The 22,805-nt window shown below is 41.0% G+C and overlaps 1 protein-coding gene across 4 annotated transcripts in view; it reads right to left on the reverse strand.

The window, feature by feature from the left end:
- The window catches only part of ZNF236 (zinc finger protein 236), a 77,855-nt gene extending 70,976 nt beyond the window's left edge, over positions 1–6,879 (reverse strand). For all 4 annotated transcript variants that reach the window (XM_082276549.1, XM_082276550.1, XM_082276548.1 and 1 more), the window contains exon 1: positions 6,601–6,879. In XM_082276549.1, the coding sequence (XP_082132675.1) occupies positions 6,601–6,661 (61 nt within the window). In that variant the 5' untranslated portion in view covers positions 6,662–6,879. The remainder of the gene's footprint in view (positions 1–6,600) is intronic.
- Positions 6,880–22,805: the final 15,926 nt, after the last annotated feature.

A 22,805-nucleotide genomic window follows, 5' to 3' on the forward strand; every position in this document is an offset into this window, starting at 1 on the left:
CTCCCTGGGTACCTAAGTGAAAAAAATCAAAATACTGACATAACTGACACAGCATTTGATGGACACAATTCATCATTTATCATACTAGCAAGCGTATCATAAATAGCCAATATGATGCTTATGCTCTCAGAAAAATACACATATTAAATACGCACAAATTAAGCAATTTATTTATTGTCAGGTATACTCTGGCAGATGAAAACACAAGTCTGCTGTTTGTTAATGAATTAATGCCATCCAGAATGCCATTCGAGCCAAAACTTGGAGGTTTTAGTTCAAGAAGACATTAACTGATTAAGCACATAATGTCAACACAATCACATGAAAAAACTGGCATGCTCTTACTAGAGAGCAGCTTCTTACTGGTATCTGTAAACAAACACAGAGAGAGAAAACACAAAAAGAATACCAGTGTAACAAACCTCCTGAAAAGTAAGTGATTCTTTCAGGTCTGCACACTACAACAAATGATAAACCTTGCTGAACAGAAGGAAAGCTACAAACATTTGCATTTTTTAGTATTAACTACACAGAAACAGTGCAGAAGCTACTGTCACTTTCTATTTTTTTTTCAATTTGCATGTTAGTCTAGCTGCAACATAAATCAACCTTATTCCTTCACAGCTTGGGAGAGACAGTCAAGTATCAATACAATTAACCTAAACAGGGAGCACTTAGCTCATTATGCACCATCAAACACATTTTTGTCAACATGCACTGTCAAACATATTTTTGTCTATATTCTTACAGTTTGTCCAAAGTGCCCAAAACCAGCAGAATCAGATTTGCAAAGTACACCTATCAATGATAACAAACTTCCGGTTTAAAGATGGTCTTACTTGAATACTCTTAATGTTACAACCTGTAATTTCTTTCCTGAATTTATTGTCTCTCACAGAGCAGCAGCAATCACTTTGGGTGAACTCAGCTGTGATACAGCCTTCACCAACACTTGACCTCAGGAGTTGAGTCAGCAAGCAGGTGCTCTCTGCTAGAAGCCACTGATGATAACTCAATGTGGAAGGAGGAAGACAGAATTAGAGCACTCCCAGCCATTCTCTCCTTATGTAAGCAGCACTGTGCCTCATGGCAGCCCACAGCCCTCTCTGCAAGGCGCAGATGGACTCATTCAGCTGTGAATGCAGCACAGCCTTATTAGATCTCTAATAACCTCCTCGAATCCGACTGAGAGGACACTGAAAATAAAACACTCAAGCTTGTGAAATTCATGGATGAAAACTTGTCACTGAATTTAAATGGCAGCTGGCAGGCCTAGGGACAAAAGGGTCTGACCCCATCAAAACCTATTTACTAATTTATGAATGGAAAGAAAGTGGTAGGACAACAGAACAGGGATGGCAATATTGACATTTCCTCATACTACACTTGAACTCATAGAACACAAATGATGATGAATCATTAGAACATTTTGCTTAGTTCTGCAATCATAAAACAGGTTATTTTAAATCTAGCTCAGCACTCCTAAACAAAAGCAGCAGGCATTCCCCCTGACTTCTAATGGGAAGAGCAGGGGAGAGACTCAACTCTCAGTCCACATATTGAGCCAAAATCCAGAAACCAATCAAGATTTGCTCCTATAAGACAAGGTATTTTTATTATGCTTTGATCAACACTTAATCCGGAGTGCCAAGTAGTATTAGTCCACACACTTTGTTTCCAGGAACACACTGCTGGGATGGACATCCAGGGGCCAGTCACTCAGCATGTGCCAATACAAAGTAGTTGCACTCCTTTCAGGAGCAAAGATGAGTCCAGACAGAGCACAGCCACACCGCTGCTGCAGAGAAGCCAGACAGGACACAGAATTAACAGCTCCATCATAGCCAGTTAGAGGCTAAGTAGGTTGCACTGGGTCTGGCTGGGATAGAGTTAACTTCCTTCCTATCAGCCCATATGGTGCTGTGTTTCAAATTTGTGACTAAAACAATGCTGCTAACATCACTGCTTAAGCTATTGCTGAACAGTGCTGCACAGCACTTCTCTGCTTCTCACTTTGCCCCCACAGTGGGTAGGCTGAGGGTGGGAGAAAAGTTGAAGCTAACACAAAGGGATATTCCAGGCCATAAACCATCGTGCTCAGCAATATAAACCTGGGGGTAGTTCTTCCAAGGTAGTGCTCTTTGCTCAGAGAGAGCACCAGACTGCACCTCTGTGAGAGATGGCAAACATTTACCTTTGCATCACTTGGTTGGACTTTTTTGTTGGTTGGCAATTTGGTTGGTTTGGGGTTTACTTTTTTTTCTAACTTTTTCCCTTTATTTCTTAAACTGCCTTCATCTTAATCTACAAGCTTTTTCTTGCTCTTGCTATTCCCATTCTTTCTCTCACTCTACTTTTCTTTCAGGAGAAAGTGAGTGAGTGGTTGGAGGGTGCGTAATTGCTGGCTGAGGTAAACCCACCACACAGACACACCATTCACATCATCCTAACCTACAGAGACAGCTGAAAATTGGCATTTCCTCAAGTAACTTCAATAGCTTCATTTGACATTCAGGCAAATATTGCTACATTTATTAGTAAATACTCCAGGAGCTACACTTTTTTTGACAGCTGCATATGAATACACCAAGCTACCATTTTTCAGCCGTTTGTTTTCACGTGATTTGGATTTCTCATGGTTGAAACCATGACCTTTACCTGTGTCCAGTCACTACACTGTTAACAGAAACTTCTGAATGAACTGAATTATTTACTACATGGTCTTCCCTCTTCCAGAGAATGAACATAATCCAACTGCAGCAATGAAACTCAAAAGAGGGACATGAAAGATTTCAAATAGAAATTTTAATTATATTTAGAAGCACTTAATGTGTAGGAATAAATGAGGTATGAAGACATGAGCACACATGCAACAGGAAATAAAATTTCTGCAACTGGCTGAAAGCTATGGACATGGGACAGAACAAGGGCTGAAGCTATCACACAGACAGAACATAGATTACTTGGGAAAAGACAGGGACATTATTTCAAGTATAGTGAGGAACTAATGTGGAATTAAAGCAGGCCAGTGTAGTCTGAGTTTATCATCCTTATCACCCAACACGCCCCTCGTACATAAATGTGGATTGTTTTACTGCGGAACAGTGAGCGACCAAATAACAGTATCACCATTAAAGCCTAAATATTAACTTTTCTAAGGCAAAAGTTTGAGCAGTTGTTCCTCCCGTATGTTTTCAAAAGGAATTACCTATACCTATTTAAGAGATTTAGGGCACACCACACAAGCAGTACCACAACCTCTTCATTCTTGCCTGCACTACATCACTCACCTACTCTTCTCTTGTCAGTCAGAGGTCACCACATAAAACCTTAATGCACAACTACTAAAATAATCTACAAAAAAAAATTTGGTAAGACTTAACTGGTGAGTTCAAATTTTATTTTTCTTCAGTTACATAAAATTGGAATGTAAAGCCTCTAAATTGACTTTTCCCTAAATCAGTGTACCCACATCCTAAGTGCTGCTAGATGACTGACAGGCAGCAGACAAAATACAGCCAGGTCTGCAGAGGCAGACTTAAAACTATGTCATCTCTGTGTTTCTTAGCTTTGTCTATTTAATATCTATCACTCTTCATATGTGAATCCTGTTACAATTCAGGCCCTCTGAAGATATGAAATACTCAAGTTTTAACTGCACTCATAGAGGAATTCAACAAGTTCAAACATGTTTAAAAGTAGCCCTTGGGTTTAATAAAGGACATACACTCTTGGCTTAAAAACTGCTCCAGTACACCCTGAAATATTTATTTTGCTGTTCAAAGCATTCCTTTTGAAAATGTTCAGATAGCAAAAGTCAAAACCACTCATTTCATGTTGCTGCTATTCAGTGACAAACATCACAGGTAAAAAGAGAAAGGGCCTCTCTGTGGAAGGAGACTCCACAACTCCCTTGTGTAACCAATACCTGTGGCTCAGTCACCCTCACAGTAATGAAGGGTTTCCTTATGCTCAGACAGAACCTACCATGTTTCAGTTTGTACCCAGAGAGGTCAATTTGAGCAGTTCAACTGAGTTGCAAGACAAACAAAAAATTGCAAGATAGTTTCGGGAAAACACTACAATGCCAAAAGAGAAAAAGGATTTTTTTAAAATACCAGCTATTAAGGTCAAGATATTATTTTGACTATTGCTGCCTAGTGTTCATTTTTTTATCCAACATATTTCATTTTCCTAGAGCAAAGAACTTGTTCTAGTCTTTGACATGTATGGTGGTTAAAGAAGTCTAAGGAAGCTACATGAAACATTATTGATTCACCTTTATTTTCTCCCAGAGCTGTATTACCCTAAATATACAAACTGTACAACTACAGAGAGCAACACTTCCATGAAAGATATCAACATAGCACGACTGTAGGAATTCCAAGGACCACACTTAAAAAAACCCACTTAAACCCATGCCATTTCCTAAGTAAAAGATATGAAATTTATTTTTGTAAACACCTGTTTTCTAAATAAAATTCCTCCTGGTAAAAGTGAAATCTATGAAATGCACAACCAGTTTTCAAAGTCTGTATCTGAACAGGACAAACAGCCAAATGTCCTGAACACATAAATTTCCCAGATTCAAGATGTGCTGTTCAGCCAGAGCTTCCTCATTCATGACCTTTTTTTGTCACAGAGAAGTGCAGAAAAAAACACTATGCTTGCCAACACTGACTTTGCTGCTTTCCCAAACTGCTGAAATCTCAAGGATCAAAAACACCAGCATCCACAAAACCTGCCTGTTTAGGCAGGTTTTCTTACAGTTCTCTCTGAATCCCTGTAATAGCCCTAGACCCTGTAATTCTCAACAGCTGTCTGCATTCAAACCACCTCTATGAAACAGTATCATTAATAAATTAGCAAATTTCTTTTAAAAGAAATAAATATATGAAAAATAGACCGTGATGAAACTCACAGTAAGTCTTGTCAGCCATACAGTTCTCTTACTATAGAAATAGTCTAAGATCAAGGTCCAACTATAAGCAAAATGAATACAGCTACTAGGCTGTATTTTTCTGGACAGCTTGTCTCAATTCCCATCCTTTTCTCATTTGGACATCACAGTATTACTACAGGAGTTCACACACGTATGACACATGCATACCCTTCCAAAAACTACTGGAGGACTAAGTAGATCTTTAAGTAGATTTTTAGTTTCAATAATTAAAAAAAAACCCCAAACCCTCAACATCCAAAGCTGGCAACAGCAAATGTTCTTTGGGACCTTCTTTATATCCTTATTACCTAGTGATCAAAAGCTGAGATCAATGGCCACAACAGAATTAACAACAAAAAAAACCCCAACCACTGCTGGTAGGAACGTGTGGCCCATCTGGCTTTCCATACTGTAGAAAACATCTTGCCCAACTTCCCAGCTCTCACATAACAATACAGCTTTTTCTCTGCCTGTCAGCACATTTCAATTCTACAGAAAAGTATTCCACAGTAGGCTCACCTACACATTCCCCTTACAGAGCCAGAGCTCATGTGCAAGCATTGAGAAAACTAAAAATTCTAAATATATACAGAAAATATTAATTGGCTGACTTTTCATGACAGAAATAGGCACGGTATTCAAATACTTTATGAAATCTCTCTCCACTCTATCTCTTAAAAAACACATATTTAAAACAAACACCTACTGCTACACGCTTGTGCTGAAGAAGTCACTTATGAGGGCTTCAGGCCTACCTGAACAACAGTATTTTTTTGTCTGTGGGCCTTCCGATATTGTTCACAGAACCACAGTAACATCAGCAGGAATGAACTACACAAAAGAGCCATAAAACTCACCAGCTACCAACTGCTGTCAAAAAAAAAAAAACAAAAACCAAAAAACAAAAAAACCGCCAGCCCATCAAACTAATCCTGTCCTGAAGTACTCTCAAGGTATCAACGGCAGTAAAATATAATCAAAAGTTTTAAAATCAATGCGTGAGACTAGTACATGTTGGGAGAGAAAAACAGTTTTGTTTGGGGTTTTTTTATACATATATTCACAAAGAAAACTACTACAAAGGTGCTTTTAAAGGAAAACAACAACAAACTTAAAAATAACGTCCTCCTTGCAAATCAGAGAGATGGACGAGTTGAACCTCATTTTCCATTTGTCTATCATCCTTTATTCGAAGCTCTCGTTAATTTGGCCGGGGGAAGGAGGGGAGGGAGAGGAGCAGCGGAAGGAGCCAGAGCCTTCCCGTCCTACCCGCCGCAAGCCGGCCCGGACAATTCCTCCGGCCCTCCCCGCCGGCCCGGCGCCGGGACCCGCACCGCGGCAGGAGGAGGAGGAGGACGGCCAGGCCCGACTCCTCCACCAGCCATTACAGCCACGGCCGCCGCTCCCCCAGCGGGAGACTGCGGGGAGGCGGCGAGGCCCCGCCGGCCCGCTCCGCCGCTGCCCGCCCGGTATCATTCCGCAGGGCCGGGGCCGGCTCCCTCCGCTCTCCTCTCCTTCCCTCCGCCTTCTCGCCTGTACCCTCGCACAATAGACCCGGCCTTCCTCCCCCATATCCGGGGACTATATGCGGAGCCCGCGGAGGCTTCTCACCTCCCACCCCCGGGCGCGGATCGCGCTCGCCCGGCCGCACTCGTTACCTGCCTCGGCGCCGGCCTCGCCACTGTCCCCGCCGGGCTCGGGGGGCCGCTCCCTCGGCATGGCCGCCCCCAACCCCTGCCTCCTGCCCCCCCCCGGCGCACGCACACACCACACACACACTCTTGGCAACGGCGGAGGGGGGGACGACGGGGCGGGGACGAGCGGGCGGGCCCGGCCCTACACACGGGCTGCGGGGGGCGGGCGCCGGCGCTCCCGGGGGGGGCGAGCAGGGGGGCGAGCGGGGCAGCGGCGAACTCACGACAGGGCCGGGCGGGCGGGCGGGGGGCGCACGGCGGGTGAGGGGCGGCGGCGGCCCCCGGTGCGCATGCGCCGGCTTCTGCCCGGGGTGGGGGAGGTCGATACATCCGGGTGCGGCAGCGGGCGGGGCCGGGAGGCCTCTCTGGTGGAGCCGGCTCAGGAACGCGAGTCGGCCTGGTCGGGCTTTGGCGCAGTTGATCTGCCTGCCTGTGGCTCCCATCTGGACGTGTTCCTCTGTCCCCTGCTGTAGCTGATCCTGCCTTGGCAGAGCGGTTGGACTGGGTGATTTCCAGAGGTCCCTTCCAACCCTCACAATTCCGCGATTCTCTGAGGGTGGGAGTCTCAGAGCCTGAAAGCAGGACTCGGCCAGAACCGCGTGGTTTATGGTCTGAAACTGTGTCAGGGGAAGATTAGGTTGGATATTAGGTACTAGGAAAGGGTTCTCCACCTAGAGGGTATTGGGGCACTGGAACAGGCTCCCCAGGGAAGTGGTCGCAGCACCAAGCCTGACAGAGTTCAACAAGTGTTTGAACAATGCTCTCAGGCACATGGTTTGATCTTAGGGCTGTCCTGAGCAGGGCCAGGAGTTGGACTCTGATCCTTGTGGGTTCTTCCAGCTGTGGATATTCTGTGATTCTGTTCCCTGCGGGTGACTGTTCCCTGCCTTTCCCTCCCACGCCCTCCATAAATTCTAGTTTAAGGCTGAGGGGCACACAACATGAGAACAGGTGTTATAAATAAAGTATGTAATTTGTGCTATTATGTATAAAACTGAAATGTAATTAGACCATGCAGAGACAGAGTTTCAAAATTGTTGGGGTTTCCCCCCCCCCCCCCGCCATGGAGCCCTGGGAGAGGGGCCCTGGGGGGAGGCACAGGGTTTCCCTGCCCCTGCTCAGCTTCATTCCCCATTGGTTGGTTTGTGTTCCCTGTGCGGGCAAAGGACCCTTGGTCCGGTGACTGGAACAGTTCCTGGGCACAGCTCCGGCCATGCGGCTGGAGAAATAAACATCTCCGAAACATCTACCAAGAATCCGTCTGTCCATATATATTTCTTTTCCACAGGACTCCTGGTTTGATATATGTGTGTTACAGTATCCCCGCTGTAACACAAAATCCCTCCACCAGCCTGGCTGAGAGAAAAATTTCACAACACTGAAAGAAGTTGTCTCACAGATGTAATCAATAAGTGAGGATTCCACCCAGGTGGGGTTGGATCTTATCACCGGGACGTTGACACCATGACGACTTGATCACCACCTTCTGATATCTACATCTCATCTGATAAGGAATCGGACATTCCGAGAACTAAAAATAACTGCTCCAGGAACCAGAGATGGCCCATTCATCATCTAGGATGGACAATTCATCAGACCCAGGAAAGGCTTTGTGCAGCCCAACTTCGGGACAAGAAAACTTCATGAATATGCTAAAATTACGAGAAGAATAGAATTAATTCGGACTCTGCCCAAAAACTGTATAAGAAGGAACCAGCCGAAACAGCATTCGTGAACTTGGGAGGTCTGATGCGATAGAGGTCAGACCTATGCATGTTCACCCAGCTCTGATCCCGGGCTCGGAGCTGCTTTTCTCGATCGTGGCTTTCTATGTGACCGATCTTTCGGCCGCGGAATAAAATCTATTTCTTTATTAAATTTAATTTGGCTGAATTTCTTTACCTCACAGGGACTCACCTGGTGCCCAGGAAGGCGATGGCTTCCAGCCTGCACAGCTGCCAGGGCAGGCGGGGTTTGCTGCTGAAGCCAACTGAACTTGACGGAGTTGTTTGGCCTGGCTGTGCCCTGCCCAAGCTTTGCTACCTGAAACGAATGCTGCCTAAGGGGATCTTAGAATCACAGGGCAGTTTGGGTTGGAAGGGACCTTAAAGATGATCTCGTTCCAATGCACCTGCCCATGGCAAGCGACACCTTTCATTAGACCAGGCTGTTAAAGCCCCATCCAACCTGGCCTTGAACGCTTCCAGGAATGAGGCATCCACAGCTTCTCTGGGCAGTCTGTGCCAGTGTCTTACCAACCTCACAGTAAAGAATTCCTTTCTAGTATCTAATGCACCCTTCCATTTAAAGTCATTCCCACTTGCCCTATCACTCCTTGTGAGTGAGCCTTGCCAGAAGTCCCTCTCCAGATCTTGATGTGAGTTGTCATAAAAGATCATTGGGTCGTTCAATAGCAATTTTTTGGTATCGTAAGCCATAGTGTTTGATTTTGTTCCCTGTAACTTGTGTGCAATAGAACTGTGCTCCAGAAAGATACCAATAAAGTTGCATATGCTTTTCTTGACAGCACGTTCAGCACTTCATGAAAGCACATTGCTTTCAAAGACACTGCTGTATGTCATCATTTAATACATAGGGCTTCCGCCTCTAAAATTAGGTGTTTATTACACCTCTTTCTTGCTAAATATAACTTAATAGAACATATTTACTTTTGATGTATGACTTGATTACTCTTCCACCATTATCTCAGTAGTTTCATCTATTTAAAATTCTACAGCTTTCTCATTAATTATAGGGGTTTTCTGCAACTTTTAGTTTTTAAATGCCTTTTTAAAAGGAGTATATTTCTGTATAGAGGGAACTAGTATGAGAATACTGCCTGCAGTGATCAAACTACCTTTTTTTTTTTTTAGCTACTCAAGTCTTACAGCCAAAAATGGATCCAAAGCCCATTGCCACTGAACTGGGTTGCTGCTGTTTATTTGCTAAACTGTTAAAATGCTCAAGTTCTCCTCATTGCCTTCCAGGACGTCCCTTTTTCCTCCCCACATCCCATATGCCAGCATGTAGCCAGTTTCTTTATTACCAAATACATAGTGTTTCAATACTCTGTATTAAAACACATTTAATATGATGCATAAATCAGGCTGGATGATCCTTTCCTCATTTATTACATTTATTACTTTAATGTCACTTTCTGTAGTCTCTGCAAATAGTATTAGTAAAGTATTTCAGATCACTGATCAAAAAATAGGATGGCTAGGTACTGATATCTGTAAACTATAGTAGCAAAGCATTGCTTAATAGTTTTCTCATCGTTGAATGTTAATTATCACTTCATTAATTCATTTATCTTGTTCCATTGCAAATGAATGTTGAGAGTTTTTTCTTAAGTTAAAGCCTTTCAGATACCTAATTAAATTACATCTAAAAACTTGCCTTAAGCAACCCAATTTAATCATATCAAAGAATGAATTAAGGTTTTTGGAATGCAAGGTTTCCTTTCTTCCTGAAGGCTAAGGTTGGGTAAGCAATATTTAGATAATTTCGCATTCTCTCCACCAGTAAGAAGTGTACTGTTTTTAATTTTCTCTGCAGAAGTGCAGCATTGGCATATAAATAGGGAAAGGAGGACTGAAGCTGGTGTGACCATTGCCTGGGGCCTCCGTGAGCTGACTACTCGCGGCAGCCCAGCTGCAGGCAGGAAAAGAGCAAAGAACAGCAGTGGCCTCTGGTGGCTGTAGGATAGTTCTGTGATACAATATTATGATCGCCAGTCGTTTTAGCAGTGAACTACAACCTACAAGTACATGAAACACAATGACAGCTTTTTGCGTGATTTCAGAGAGGCCCCAGGGACAGGACTCAAAACCAAAGAAATCGAACCGAATCAGTATCTAGAAAAACTTTGAACAAGCTCATTATTTTACATGCTTCTGATTTTGTTCGAACTTTGTTATCAAAATTTTCTGTATTTTTTATTGAGGTCGTCTGCTTTAGGATTAAGAACCTTGAATCTTGAGTTTATTTTCAGTTTTGAAAAGACCTGATGCACACTTTACAGGAACGTAAATGAGATTGTATGTGCAGGCAACTTCTGTCTGTACAGGTAGTAATGAAAATTGTCTAATGCAAAAGCCAATTTCATTTCTACTTCAGCTTTTCAACATTATTGTTCCCTGCATGTCTTTCAGTGTTCAGCAGCAGTACGTACAATTGTGTTTAATTTTGTACTGCAAAAGTCTGTTCATTATCTTTTCCACATTTATGTGGTATGTTTGTCATTGCCTATCAGTCTTTTAACACTTCTGCATCAGTCTCATTCTGTATAAAACTAGCTCTGCATAAAATCAGAATAGACATAATGTTTTTCTTCAGAGCCTGAAGAAGCTTGTGGTACTGGGAGATACGCAGTTTATGAAGAGTGTATGGAATGCGTGTAGAAGAGCATATGAAAAATTTTATTAATAAGGAAATTCAGTGGTATATCATATGCCTAACTTTATAGACATTTCCAAATTGTCTAATCTCTCTGTAATTTTCCTTCTTTGTCTGTGTGATTGACATGATATTTTCCACCTGCACTTTGCAGCTCTGGGAAGAAATGTACTGCATGCATTGCTAGAACTTCTGTGCTACTTGTCAGTGACTCTATTGTCTGCATTTGTAGAAGTGCTGATAGTGCTGATACTTCAAAATATTTCAAAATTTTAGTATTTTGTAAATAATAAAATCACCGATTATAGTCTTTCTCTAAAGTCTCTGGCGTTACTCCAGAAGTGCTACACAGGAAACTCTCAGTTTTGGGGTGTGCCTAGCATTACAACCCGGTGCCTTCTCAGGTCAGGGCCTAGCAGACCATTACTTATGCTTTGTTGTCCATACAAAGAAACCACAGGTCTGTTTCCCAGATGGAGTCTGTAATGTAATACAGAGTGCGAGATGTTTAGCCTTTAACTCTCTCTATGATTAATTTTATCTGGTATCGCTGATTTCGAGGAAGAAAAGCAGCTGTAGTGTCATCCCTTAAAATATGTAACATTAAAAGTTACGCTTATTTTATACGTGCAGATGAACTGTAGCAGCAGAGTAGTTCTAGGTTTTACTACCAACCGGTAGTACTTGGTGTGCTGCTAAATTTTAAGGGAAACTAATGAAATTCAGTGAACTGTTACAGTAAAGCTAACTAGTAAGTAGGGTACTATTTGCAGTTGTCAGATACTGTTTTACTATTGTAAGATTTTTTTTCATTTGCTTATGGCTTTGTCACACTTGAAATCTTTGGACTAAAATTTCCATGCCAGATGTCTCACTGCTGTTTATTTGAATAGTCTGCTTCTATTTGTCAGATTATCTATCAGTCTTGGGTTTTGGTTTTTTTTTATTTAAAAAGGCACATGAAATCATTTGCTGCACTCACCAGTGAAACCAGTGGTTGAAAATTTTGATGTTAGCATGAATTTTAATTCAGGAGGAGTCCATTCCAATAAAACTTCAAATTTATTCTTTTTCAATATGTTTCAAATGAATTATTAGACTGTGGTAATTTTTTTTTTCTTTATTTTTTCCATTTCACTTTAGGGGTCATGTGACATCTCTCTGTCCATGTTTTCCAGGCTGGGGCAGGCAGCACAGTACTTTCCCTGAGGTGAGGCTGTAGATGTGTAGTAATACAGACTGGAAAATCTCTCTACAATTTGCTTAAAATAATGACATTTAAATAAGTAACACACCTTTTGAGCTCTTATGTTTTGGCTTTTGCATGTCTGAATGCTTGTGAACTAGTGTTGGGGTTTTAGTTTAGTCCTAGTTTTTTTCCTGTTAAAGGAATTTTTTCCCATATGCATGTTGCTAGGGGACAAATGGCTGTACTCAAGAAAGACAAAAAGAGCTGCCCATTGGGGGTGGGGAGGGCCTGGCTACTCCTTTGTTTCACCTGGGTGTGGGGCCAGTTCGCTCTCGGTGTTCGGAGAGAGAAGCTGCAGAGAAAGAAGCTGCTGGTTCTTTTTCTTCGGCCGTTTTTCTTTTCTGCTGGAAACAACGCCGGGATCCCAAAGCTGTTTTCCCTGCCCTGCTGGAGGCTGGGCTGTGGCCGCCCTGCCCCGCTGCTGCTGCTTCGAGCCTTCGCTACGCTGCAGCCCTGCTCGACCTGCCCGACCTCCCGGGGGTTCCCCATTTGGATACATCTTGTCTGTCCTCTGGGATCTGTGCTCGTCCCTGCCACTCCAGCCTGCCGTTCCAGCCTGCTGTTCCCGAGAGTCCCGCTGGACACCGGGATCGACTGCCCAGGGGTTTGTGAAGCCTTTGTCCCATCCCTTCCCGGGATCCCAGGCCGCCAGTGCCGCGTGCTCCCCGAGCTCGCTCCGGAGCGCCCCCTGCAGCCGCGGGGGAACCATCGCACCTGCCCTGCTCACCGGGAGCCGCCAGCGCCCCTGCCGGCTGCGAGCGGAACTGCACCCGAGGGGAAAGGGCCCGACAGCCGAGAAGGCTGGCACTGGGTTTGTGATTGTTTGCTGTTACTGCCATGGTTATTGCTGTTTGTTTGACTGGTTATATATACAATAATAAAGAACTGTTATTCCTATTTTCCCACATCTTTGCCTAAAAGCCCTTGATTTCAAAATTATAATAACTCGGAGGGAAAGGGGTTACATCTGCCATTCCAAGGGAGGCATCCGCCTTCCTTAGCAGACACCTGTCTTTCAAACCAAGACAACTAGAAACAAACATACTTCTAGTAAATGCATTTTTGTGTCATGCTTTGGCTTCAAGCAATGGCATTTTAAGGAAAAAAATCACAATTTTTCCAGCATGATGAAAATGCTGATACACCAAAGTAGTTCTGTAGTTCTGTAGTTCTGTGTTCAGCCAGAAGTGAGAGAAAGAGAGGCCATCTCAATATCCTACACACACAGTATAGCCAGGCCTCTGTAGAAGGGTGTTTTGAGAGCTATACCATCAAGTTTCATAGAATGCTTTGGGCTGGAAGGGTCTTAAAGGTCATTGAGTTCCAACCCTTCTGCCATGGGTAGGGAACCTTCCGCTAAACCAGGTTTGCTCCCAGCCCCATCCAACCTGGCCTGAACACTGTATTTGCAAACTGTTGGCACAAAACAGTAAATATACTTAAGAGTGACTTAGTACCGTTGCCAAAATGAAATACGCTGTCCTGGAAATAGGAACTTTATGGTTATAGTGCATAATCTGGACTAGAACCTGCAGTAATGTGGAAATGTCAATAAAAGCAACAGTCTTCTCTCGTATTGCTGTAATAGCAAAAGCTAGAATAGGCCTGGTGTATGTTCAGAATGTATGAAATTGTTAAAATTATACACTGTGAGAACTGCAGTATGCATTGTTTATGAAGGATTTCACTAAAGAGGTAGTTTTACAATCTTAAGTTATTAATTTCCAAGGAAAGGTAAATGTTTCCTGCTTTGTTGTGTTGGTTTGTTCATTTATCAAAGAAATGGTGCCTCCTACACTTTCTTGATTTCCTTTTGTGTGGCTAAAGGACTTGGATTTCCAGCACAGTCAGCTATCCTGCTTCTAAAGGTGCTATTCCAGTGAAAAATAGTATTTTGATGAAAAACTAATTCCTTGTGAAAATCTAGTTATTACAACCCCCTTCACCACCCCTCCCCCCCCCCCCCCCCCCCCCATTTAGTGAAGATTGAAAAGGTAAATGCCCTTTGAATAATATACATTAAAATCTTATTGGCAGCCATGAGGCTGCATGTCAGTTCAGTATTTTAAGAGGAAATCCAGTATAGTAAGGTAGGGTTGTACTGTAGTACATTGTGATAGTAGAGCTGTACTAAAGGTGAAATCTATTTTGAGACCAGGATGACTAATCAAATGAGAACAGCACTGAGTCTAGCAGCTTCTTTTAACATATGTTACTGAACTTAGATATTTCACATCTGTGTGACTTTCACCTTCTGCCAGCTGGGCACTAACTCAAACTGATCCTCTAAAGGATAGACATTACATTTGTTGTCAGTGTCAGAGTTCTAATTGGATTCTTATGAATTCCTACAGTACCACGTTACCTAGATTGGCTCCTACACTGGGATTTTAAATCTCCTTCCATGTTTAAAACCAAGCACAGATATCAGCATTTTTTTTGTGCAGCTTTCCTAAGGGTGCAGTTTTTACTATCACAATCGTCAGTCTGAGGCTCTATGACCAGAGCTGTCTCTTTTCTATTGCATTTGATTCTCCTATTTTTCTTCTATTTATGTAATGTATACCCTGTGATGCAGGTTCGCCACCAGCTGAACTATATTCTCTGTTCAAGTGTAATATGCCTGGAAAAGGTTCCAGTCCTTCAGATACAACCTGCTAATCTTTCAGCAGCTTTGCTGCAGGGATGCCAGTGTATCATCTGCTCTAGATAGTACAGGGTGTTGATTTTTAAAAATTTTTGAATCTCTTAAATCATTTGTCAGAAACCTCTAAGGAGCTTCATTATTTCTTTCAGTGACGCTAGTTTCCGTGTTGTCTGCACTACCTGAAATTTCAGCCTGTAAGTGTTCTCTGTATGTTTTCTTTCTGTGACTTTTCTGGGGGGTTATTGCATGATCCTTGTGGTTTTCTGATCATGCATTTTATAATTTTCATGTATCTTGTTATGTTTTCAATTTTGTTGTGTATGCTCAAGTAATAGTGTGGGAGTCTTTATAACCTACTAGGTTCACTGATGCCTTACTGTGAACTTGGCATTTAATTTCCTGTTTGTATGCTGCCTTGTCTTGATGTCTAACGATAGGCTGAGGTTTATGTTTCCTGTTTTATGTTGCCTTTTTGTTCCCTTCCTACTTCATCCTCTTCTTTTTCCTCTCCTATTTCCTTTTCCCTTGACTACAAGTTTTGGCATGATAATTTCTTCTGCTGCAAGTGTATGACCCCAAACAGAAGATCTGTCTATCGCCTTATTTTTTCTTCATAGTACATCATGAGAAATTTTATGTATGATCTTGTAATTTGCCTGTCTTTTCTGCTCGGTATTGTTTTTTGATGATTTTGGTGATGGGGGTGGGTTCTTGGGCAGGCTTTTTGCTGTCTTTTTGTTCTTTTCCTCTCTTACATGCCAAATTGTCCCCGAGAGTGCTCTGTTGGAGAGTTGCTGTCCATATTGTTTTTGTCTGTATCTTCTCATAATGGTAACATGAAGCTTTTGCACATTTTTGTTCAATCTCCTGCAGCTTCATTCCAGTTTCTAAATGATGAGGATTTTTATTGGACAATTCTAGAATTCAGCTTATTTGCGTAATTCAGTACCAGTCTTCCCCAGATTCTTGACCACAGTTGTTGTTTTATTTTTAGAAAAACCCCGTTCATTAATTCTTGGGAGAATGTAAAATCCTAGAAGTCCTCTAAAAGCATGAACTGCCTGTGACTTTTCTTCATACATCAAGGTACCATTGGAAAATGTAGTCACCTTTACAAGTAACAAGTACAGTCTTGGGGCTTCGTTCTGCCCTCCACAGATAAAGACACCTCCTGCAGAGCAGTTTCAGAAATAAGGCTTTCCATTCCTACAAATTATACTTTACATATTCTTTTCACTGTGAAGACTATGTTTGAACCATTGGTCTTTTCACATGAAGGATTTTTTTAATAGAGAAAAAATCTTTGTATTTGGACACTACTTGTATTTCCTCAAATCTGTTGTATTTTTCCAGATTTGGACATGCTACAGAGCCCTGGAATCTGTGTGCTGCATAGACCACAGAAGCTTGAACTTAAGTGCACAGGAGATGTTTTTCTCCCAAAATTTTCAATGGAAACAAACTTACAGACTTCAGAGTTAGACTATGCATAGGACTTCCCCTGAAGTAGCAATGTAGACTAAATACTTTCATCCTGAGGAAGGAAAAAACTAAGTTTCCCAGCTTCATTCTTGGAGGGCAGAGATCTTAGCTGCTGTAACCAGTGCTAATCTATTCTTTAGACAGATAACTAAGGACTTTTTATAATTTCACAAGCCTATATTTTTCCTATTTGTTGATGGGAGTATCTCACTCTGTGTCACACACAGAGATATTAATATAACTGAGCTCACAGTGAGAAAACACAAAAATAAGTAAGTATGTGCTTGCAGAGAAGGTGAGAATAAGAAAGTAAGCGATTATATTTCCTTGAACAACAGAAATATTATTAGAATAATAAAATTTTCTTCTAAACTTTTATTAAAAATATCTGATATAAAGATTTCTGTCTTAAAATTAAGCCTGAAGTTTTCTAGATCAATATAAATATCTGAATGTTCATGTTCACAGTCTTGTAATTTTGGAAACTTGTGCAATAGCAAACAATACAATATAATTAATTGTTTTGTGTTTTCACAGCATTAATTCATATGAAGGAGTGTTACTTAGAGCCCTTCTGGGGATGTAAATGCACATTGTGAAATAGTTGGTGGCTGTTCTCACTTAGAAATTCCCTCCCTACCACTCTCACACTGATTCTTCTTCTCTCCACAGCTTGTCAGCCTGGGCTGTGCTGGCATGATGGTCCAAGAGGGTACACCATACTTGAAAGAGACTATGGAACTGACCCCATTTTAAAGGATTTGTATTGTTATGCTTTTGGCAAGCACAATATACTGGTGCCAAACACAAATTCTATCCCCTCAGCCAGATATTAAAGTTGCAAAAATCAAGGAGCCAGATTTAATAGGATTTAGAGACATTGCCTTCATACAAGGAAGACATACAAGAGGGGTCATTAGGGAACTGAGCTTCTGGCACTTAAGATCAGGAGTATTGTGAGCTTGTAAACAAAGAAGTGTTGAGAAAGCCAGTATGTTCAGAAGAACATGTGATTTGAAGTGGAAACTGTGGTACTGGTAATGTTATGCAACTTCAGATACATCAGTCAAAGCAGAGGAAAATCAAATAGGCTTCCAGTTAAAGAAGGAGATGTGGCAGAAACAACTTCTTAAAAAATAAGATACACGATGAGGGAAGCAAGTCCTGCCCTAAGTGGAAGAAGTGGCATAGTACACTTACCAGAATCTTGACAGAAGAAAGTTAATCCACAGATTATAACACCAAAACAAAAAATTTGTTGATAAAGGTGAAAATTAAGTAGGCCTTCATGGTGGTGATATGGTGTTATTTACTTCTTAAAAGTTAGACTATAATGAAGAAGCTCCCATGAATGTTGAACTTGCTTCATCAAACCTTATGAATACACATGGACTGAAACTCAAAGCCTAAATCAAAAAAATGTATAATTTGGTTTGTAACTGCCCAGCAAAGATGGTAACACTGGTTTTTCAGTATCCTAAGTCTGTCAAAGAAGCAGCCAAATCAGGCAATAGAGTAATCATGGGCTGCCTTATTTGCCTACAGCCATGGGTCAAATACCATAAGACTGTAACACAGAGATGGCTCAGTAGATGGGTCTGGGGCCGTTGGCTGGGCAGAGCCCAGGAGGGTCTGCAGCCTGTGAGCTGGGTCAGAGCAGCTTCCAGGGGCTGCCCCAGAGCCTCACAGCTCAGGGATTGCTCTGCAGCAGCTGCTGCAGCCCACTCGGCTTCAGCGTTCTTCTAGGAGCAACCACAGTTGGGCTCCTCAAAAAAGGGAACTGTGGAAAAGAAGCACCTTGTTTAAAAGAACGAAATCTTCTTAGTTCACGTCAATTTTTTTTGGTCACCACCACACTGGAAGCATTGGGCCAACACACCTACTTATGAAGAAAAGTGTGGGAAATGGCAAAAGAAAACCCACATACTGAGGAGCAAGTGACAAGGATAATGAAAGCAAGGAGATGCTCTGCAAAAAACTGATGTCCATATTAAAAGAATAGAAAAAATTGCATATTCTGGCAGGTAACATGTAAAAGCACAAGAAGACAAGAAGAATTCTGAGGAGCATCTACCAGAAGAATTCACAAGTAGCAAGAAATCTTTCTTCCAATATATCAAAAGCAGGAATTAAGCCAAAATTTGAAGGGCAAGGATGGTAATTGTGGTATGAAGAGAGCACTCAGAGGAGGATTTAGGCCATTGCAGAGGAGCTACAATTAAGTATTTTCATCATCACTCACTGCACAAGAAAGAGGGCAGATTCTGATCTGAAGTTGTCTTTTTGTGATACTTCTCAGAGGACCCACGTGGAAATAAAGTGGCTACAGAAAACTACAGATGAAGCAAACAGAGCACACAAAGAGCAGCATATTGCCAGGACAAGGTGGTGCTTGTGATAGAGTTCAGGAGGAATTCAAGCCTAAAAGAATTGAATGACTCCTCAACCATGACAGTGGTAACTTTCTCAAAGCTGCCTTGGCAGCCAAGGACAACTGCAAATCTGAAGGCAACTTTTTAAAAACTTTTTAAGAAGAGACCTGGAGAAGTACAAAATTCTTAAGCATTTTTGTTAAACATGACATCTGTACCGTGTAGATTAGCTATCAAGAACAGTTATTAATATCTTGATAAAATGATGTTTTTGTTGGCCTTTCTGAATTCTTATCAACAGTTCTGTGGATAACTGTGATGTGATGATGTAATTGATGTTGCTTACTTGGTTTTTCCAAAAGACTTTTGAGAAATGTCTTATTAGAGGCTTTTAGGGAAACTTTGCACTATGTCGTGAGAGGGAAGACCCTTGTATGGTTAAATGCTTAGAAGATAGGAGTAAATGGTCAATTTTCACAGTAGAAGGTTCTGTATGATCTATTCTAGAGCCTTTCCTACCTTTCCTTTCAACATGGCTATAAATTACTTCAAAAAGCATGGTAGCAGTGAGGTAATCAAGTTTGATGATATTAATTTATTCAGGGTAGTAAAACTTGGTGACTGAGCAATAAAATGACAGCTTAAATTCAGTGTAGATAAATGTTCAGTGATGTACATAAAGAGAAGAAATGCTAATTTCACTTTCATGAGCTGCCTGGAATGAGAGTTTGGAGTTATGATCAATAGTCACATGGAAACATCAGTGTTCAGTAGTGTTCAAAAGAGTAAATCAAATATTAGGAGCCATTAGGAGAAGAATGAAGAACAGAAGAGGGACTAGTACTCTGCCGTAGTGTAAATCTGTGATTTTGCCCTATCTGTAATATGTTGTTCAGTTCTGGTCTTGTCCCTCCCTACCACCTCAAAAAGGGACTGAAAAACATTTAGTCAAGGCTGACTAGGATGGTCAGAGACATAGAATAACTTCCACGTTAAAAATCACTTCAGCTACAACTCTTCAGGCTGAAAGATAGAGATATTCTCAATGACAAGGGGCAAACTGTGGAAAAAGGAACCAGGAAGAAGCTAAATTACTAGGGGCAATAAATAATTATAATCATATTAAAAAAATAGAGTGGAAGGAAAAGTCAGAGGGTAAAATAGAGGGAAATAGAGATACTAAAGTACTAAGCAGAATACTTCTTGATAGTACATTGAGGGCTTCCAAAGACATGGTGAATGCTGCTCAGCAGTTCTGTGCACAGAGACTTAGCAAGGTGTATGACCACAACTCAACACTAAATACTGAAGAATTTCTTTTTTAATCAAGTACAATTAGTTTGATACTCATTTACATTTGCAATTTTCCAGCTATTGTATGTTTTAACTCATTTAACTGTTTTGTTGAAACGCAAATGGTAAGCACATATCTTTTAACATATTTCAGAGTCCAGAACCACATGACACTTTCAGATGACCTCCTGGGACTCTAAACTAAATGAAACCCATAATTGCCAATTTACATCAGGAGCACAGCTGTTTGAATTAATTTTTCTCTATAATCTTTATCAGTATTTGAAGAATACACCAGCTCAAAAACACAGTCAGCATCATAACAAATGTTTATTTCAATATTCTTCATTATTTAAATAATGAAAAGAAACCAATTAATCTATTTTCTTAGAACCCCATAGGGCTGAGACAACCAGATAGTTTCCAACTAGTTCATGCATGCTGGTCTAATACAGACCAGTAGTGGCTAAATATGGTGGGCTGTGGTTAAAATCACTGCAGGTGTTCTACTTAATGAAGTGGTATTTAGGTGGCAGATGACCATGATATGTTGGGCTCCTATGAGTCATCAGTACAGGAGAAGGGAGGTGTAAATGCTGAGCCGTGTGACATCAAAGAAGGACATGGAGGATTGCCCTTAACTAATGTAAATTGTGGTCTTTGCTACATTCAGCATCCACTGACCTGGGCCAAAATGTAGTTGCCAATGTACATGTGGAAAGCTCTGTATATTGCTCATAGGTCACCCATATTTATTTTATAAATATTGTAACAGCAAAGGCAGATGGGTTTACTGAATTTTCAAAAATCATATAGAAAACTAGGTGCAAATTCAGTGTCAAACCCTCAAACTGTCTGATTCCAAATCCTCTTCAAAGGTGATGGAGAGAAGAAGAAGGTGCAAAATCATCCCAATTAAAAAGCAAACAATAATTTCATATGTAGCTCTTAGCAGATGAGCACTCAGCAATTGCAATTTTAGGGATGCCAGTAATTTCAAACAACATTTCTTTTATGGAGAATATCTCCTATGTAACGTGAATGGAGTAATATCACTTCTATGAGAAGAACAAATCATTTTGTAATAGCATATGTCTGGACTGAGTTTCCAGGTGTGCAGTCACCTTCACAGAAGCCTGATGCTGACTTTTTGTGGGGGAGGTTAGAACAACTGCAGGCTCATTTTCCATATGAATTATCTCCTGGGCTGCCTAAGCCATTTGCACTGAACTTCATCATTGTTTTAGTACCAAAGAAGCAACAAAAATGTGTTATCTTTTCTGTGGACATGTAAGTAAAAGGAAATGAAAAATTACAGCAGTTTTTAAAGATCAAAGAAGTGTCAAGACATTAGAGTTTTGATTTAATGCTTCATCATTAAAATGCCTGTTGCCTCCTATCCTTTTCCTCATATTTCCTTCTCTTTTTTCTTGTATTTGTTCTTTTCACTGTCATTTCATGTCTTACCAAACTTGTCTATTCTTCTTCTGTTTTATACATCCCATTGCAACACCTCTGTCCTCATCCTACATACTTTGTCAGTGTTTGAGTTCCCCAGCTGTCTTTTTTCACTCCTGTTGATTTGTCTCAGGTAAAAGTAGAATCTTCAAAGACATTGGATACAAAATTGTAATACCTGTCCACTTAAGTCAGTGTGTATTGTCTGGTTTTTCTGGGGCTGGTAGCTCGGCAAAGTATGAATGCCTCTCTAGGGAACTTCAGCAAGTGAAAGTGCAGATTTTCAAGTTCTTTTTTCAAAGGATATAGATAACTGATTTTTAAAAATGAAATAACTGAGAGTCCATATGAAGTAAGCAAGCTATTATCGCCCACATAATTATTGAAAATCACAAGTTCATCTGAAACACTCTCTCTTTTTATCCTTTGATTTAATTCTGAAGATGACACTTACTCCAGAAGAGATCAGCCCACACAATCAAGTTGAAAATGGTCTTATAATGGAAAACGTTAGACAATCTTAACAGCAGGTGTCAGTGTGAACTCTGCCTTTCTAATTAAGGGTGAAACCAATCTGATTAAGAAGTTTCAGTGCCATCACTTAATACTCTCAGTTGTGGATCTTAAAAGCTCTTTTATTATTCAAAAGTGCTTTCCAAATGTTGTTCTTTCACATGTCAAATAGTGACAATATCATAATCAAGCTATTTTTCTGTCTTTCCAGCAATTTTCACTAGCAGCAGCACCACAATAAAAACCTTGAAATCACACCTCTGAAAGCAGCAACCATAATGGTAAATATTTGCTGTTATATAATATATATAAAATTTGTTTTATAGAAGAATGTGATAAATAAGTGATAAGGTTGATTGAAAAGGCAGACTAAATGATGAAAAGACAAAATAGAATTTTGAAGAGATTTAAGGAAGTGTATAGTCAGTAAAAAAAACAAATCCTAGTGTAGAAAGTCACTGAGGCATGTAGTAATAAAAATCAACTGTCTGCAGAGCTGGCTGAACAAGCTGTAAGACGTTAATGAAAGGAATTAAATTAGAATTACCTGGAAACTAGTAAAGTGGGGGGGGTTAAGGTGGAAGAAATGAACACTTACTTTTTTCATGAAATCCATTTAGGTATTCCTTCTTCCCTTCTGCCTTTAGCCAATACCTTTGCTCACCCATATCTGTGTTAGGTGTGAAAAGGTATTTTGTGTTTTTGAAGATCTTTGGAGTGCCTACCTATATTTCTTCCTCCAGTGCAGATATTCCAA

Source organism: Coloeus monedula (assembly GCF_965178545.1).
Source record: "Coloeus monedula genome assembly, chromosome: 1".
NCBI classification, from domain to species: Eukaryota; Metazoa; Chordata; class Aves; order Passeriformes; family Corvidae; genus Coloeus; species Coloeus monedula.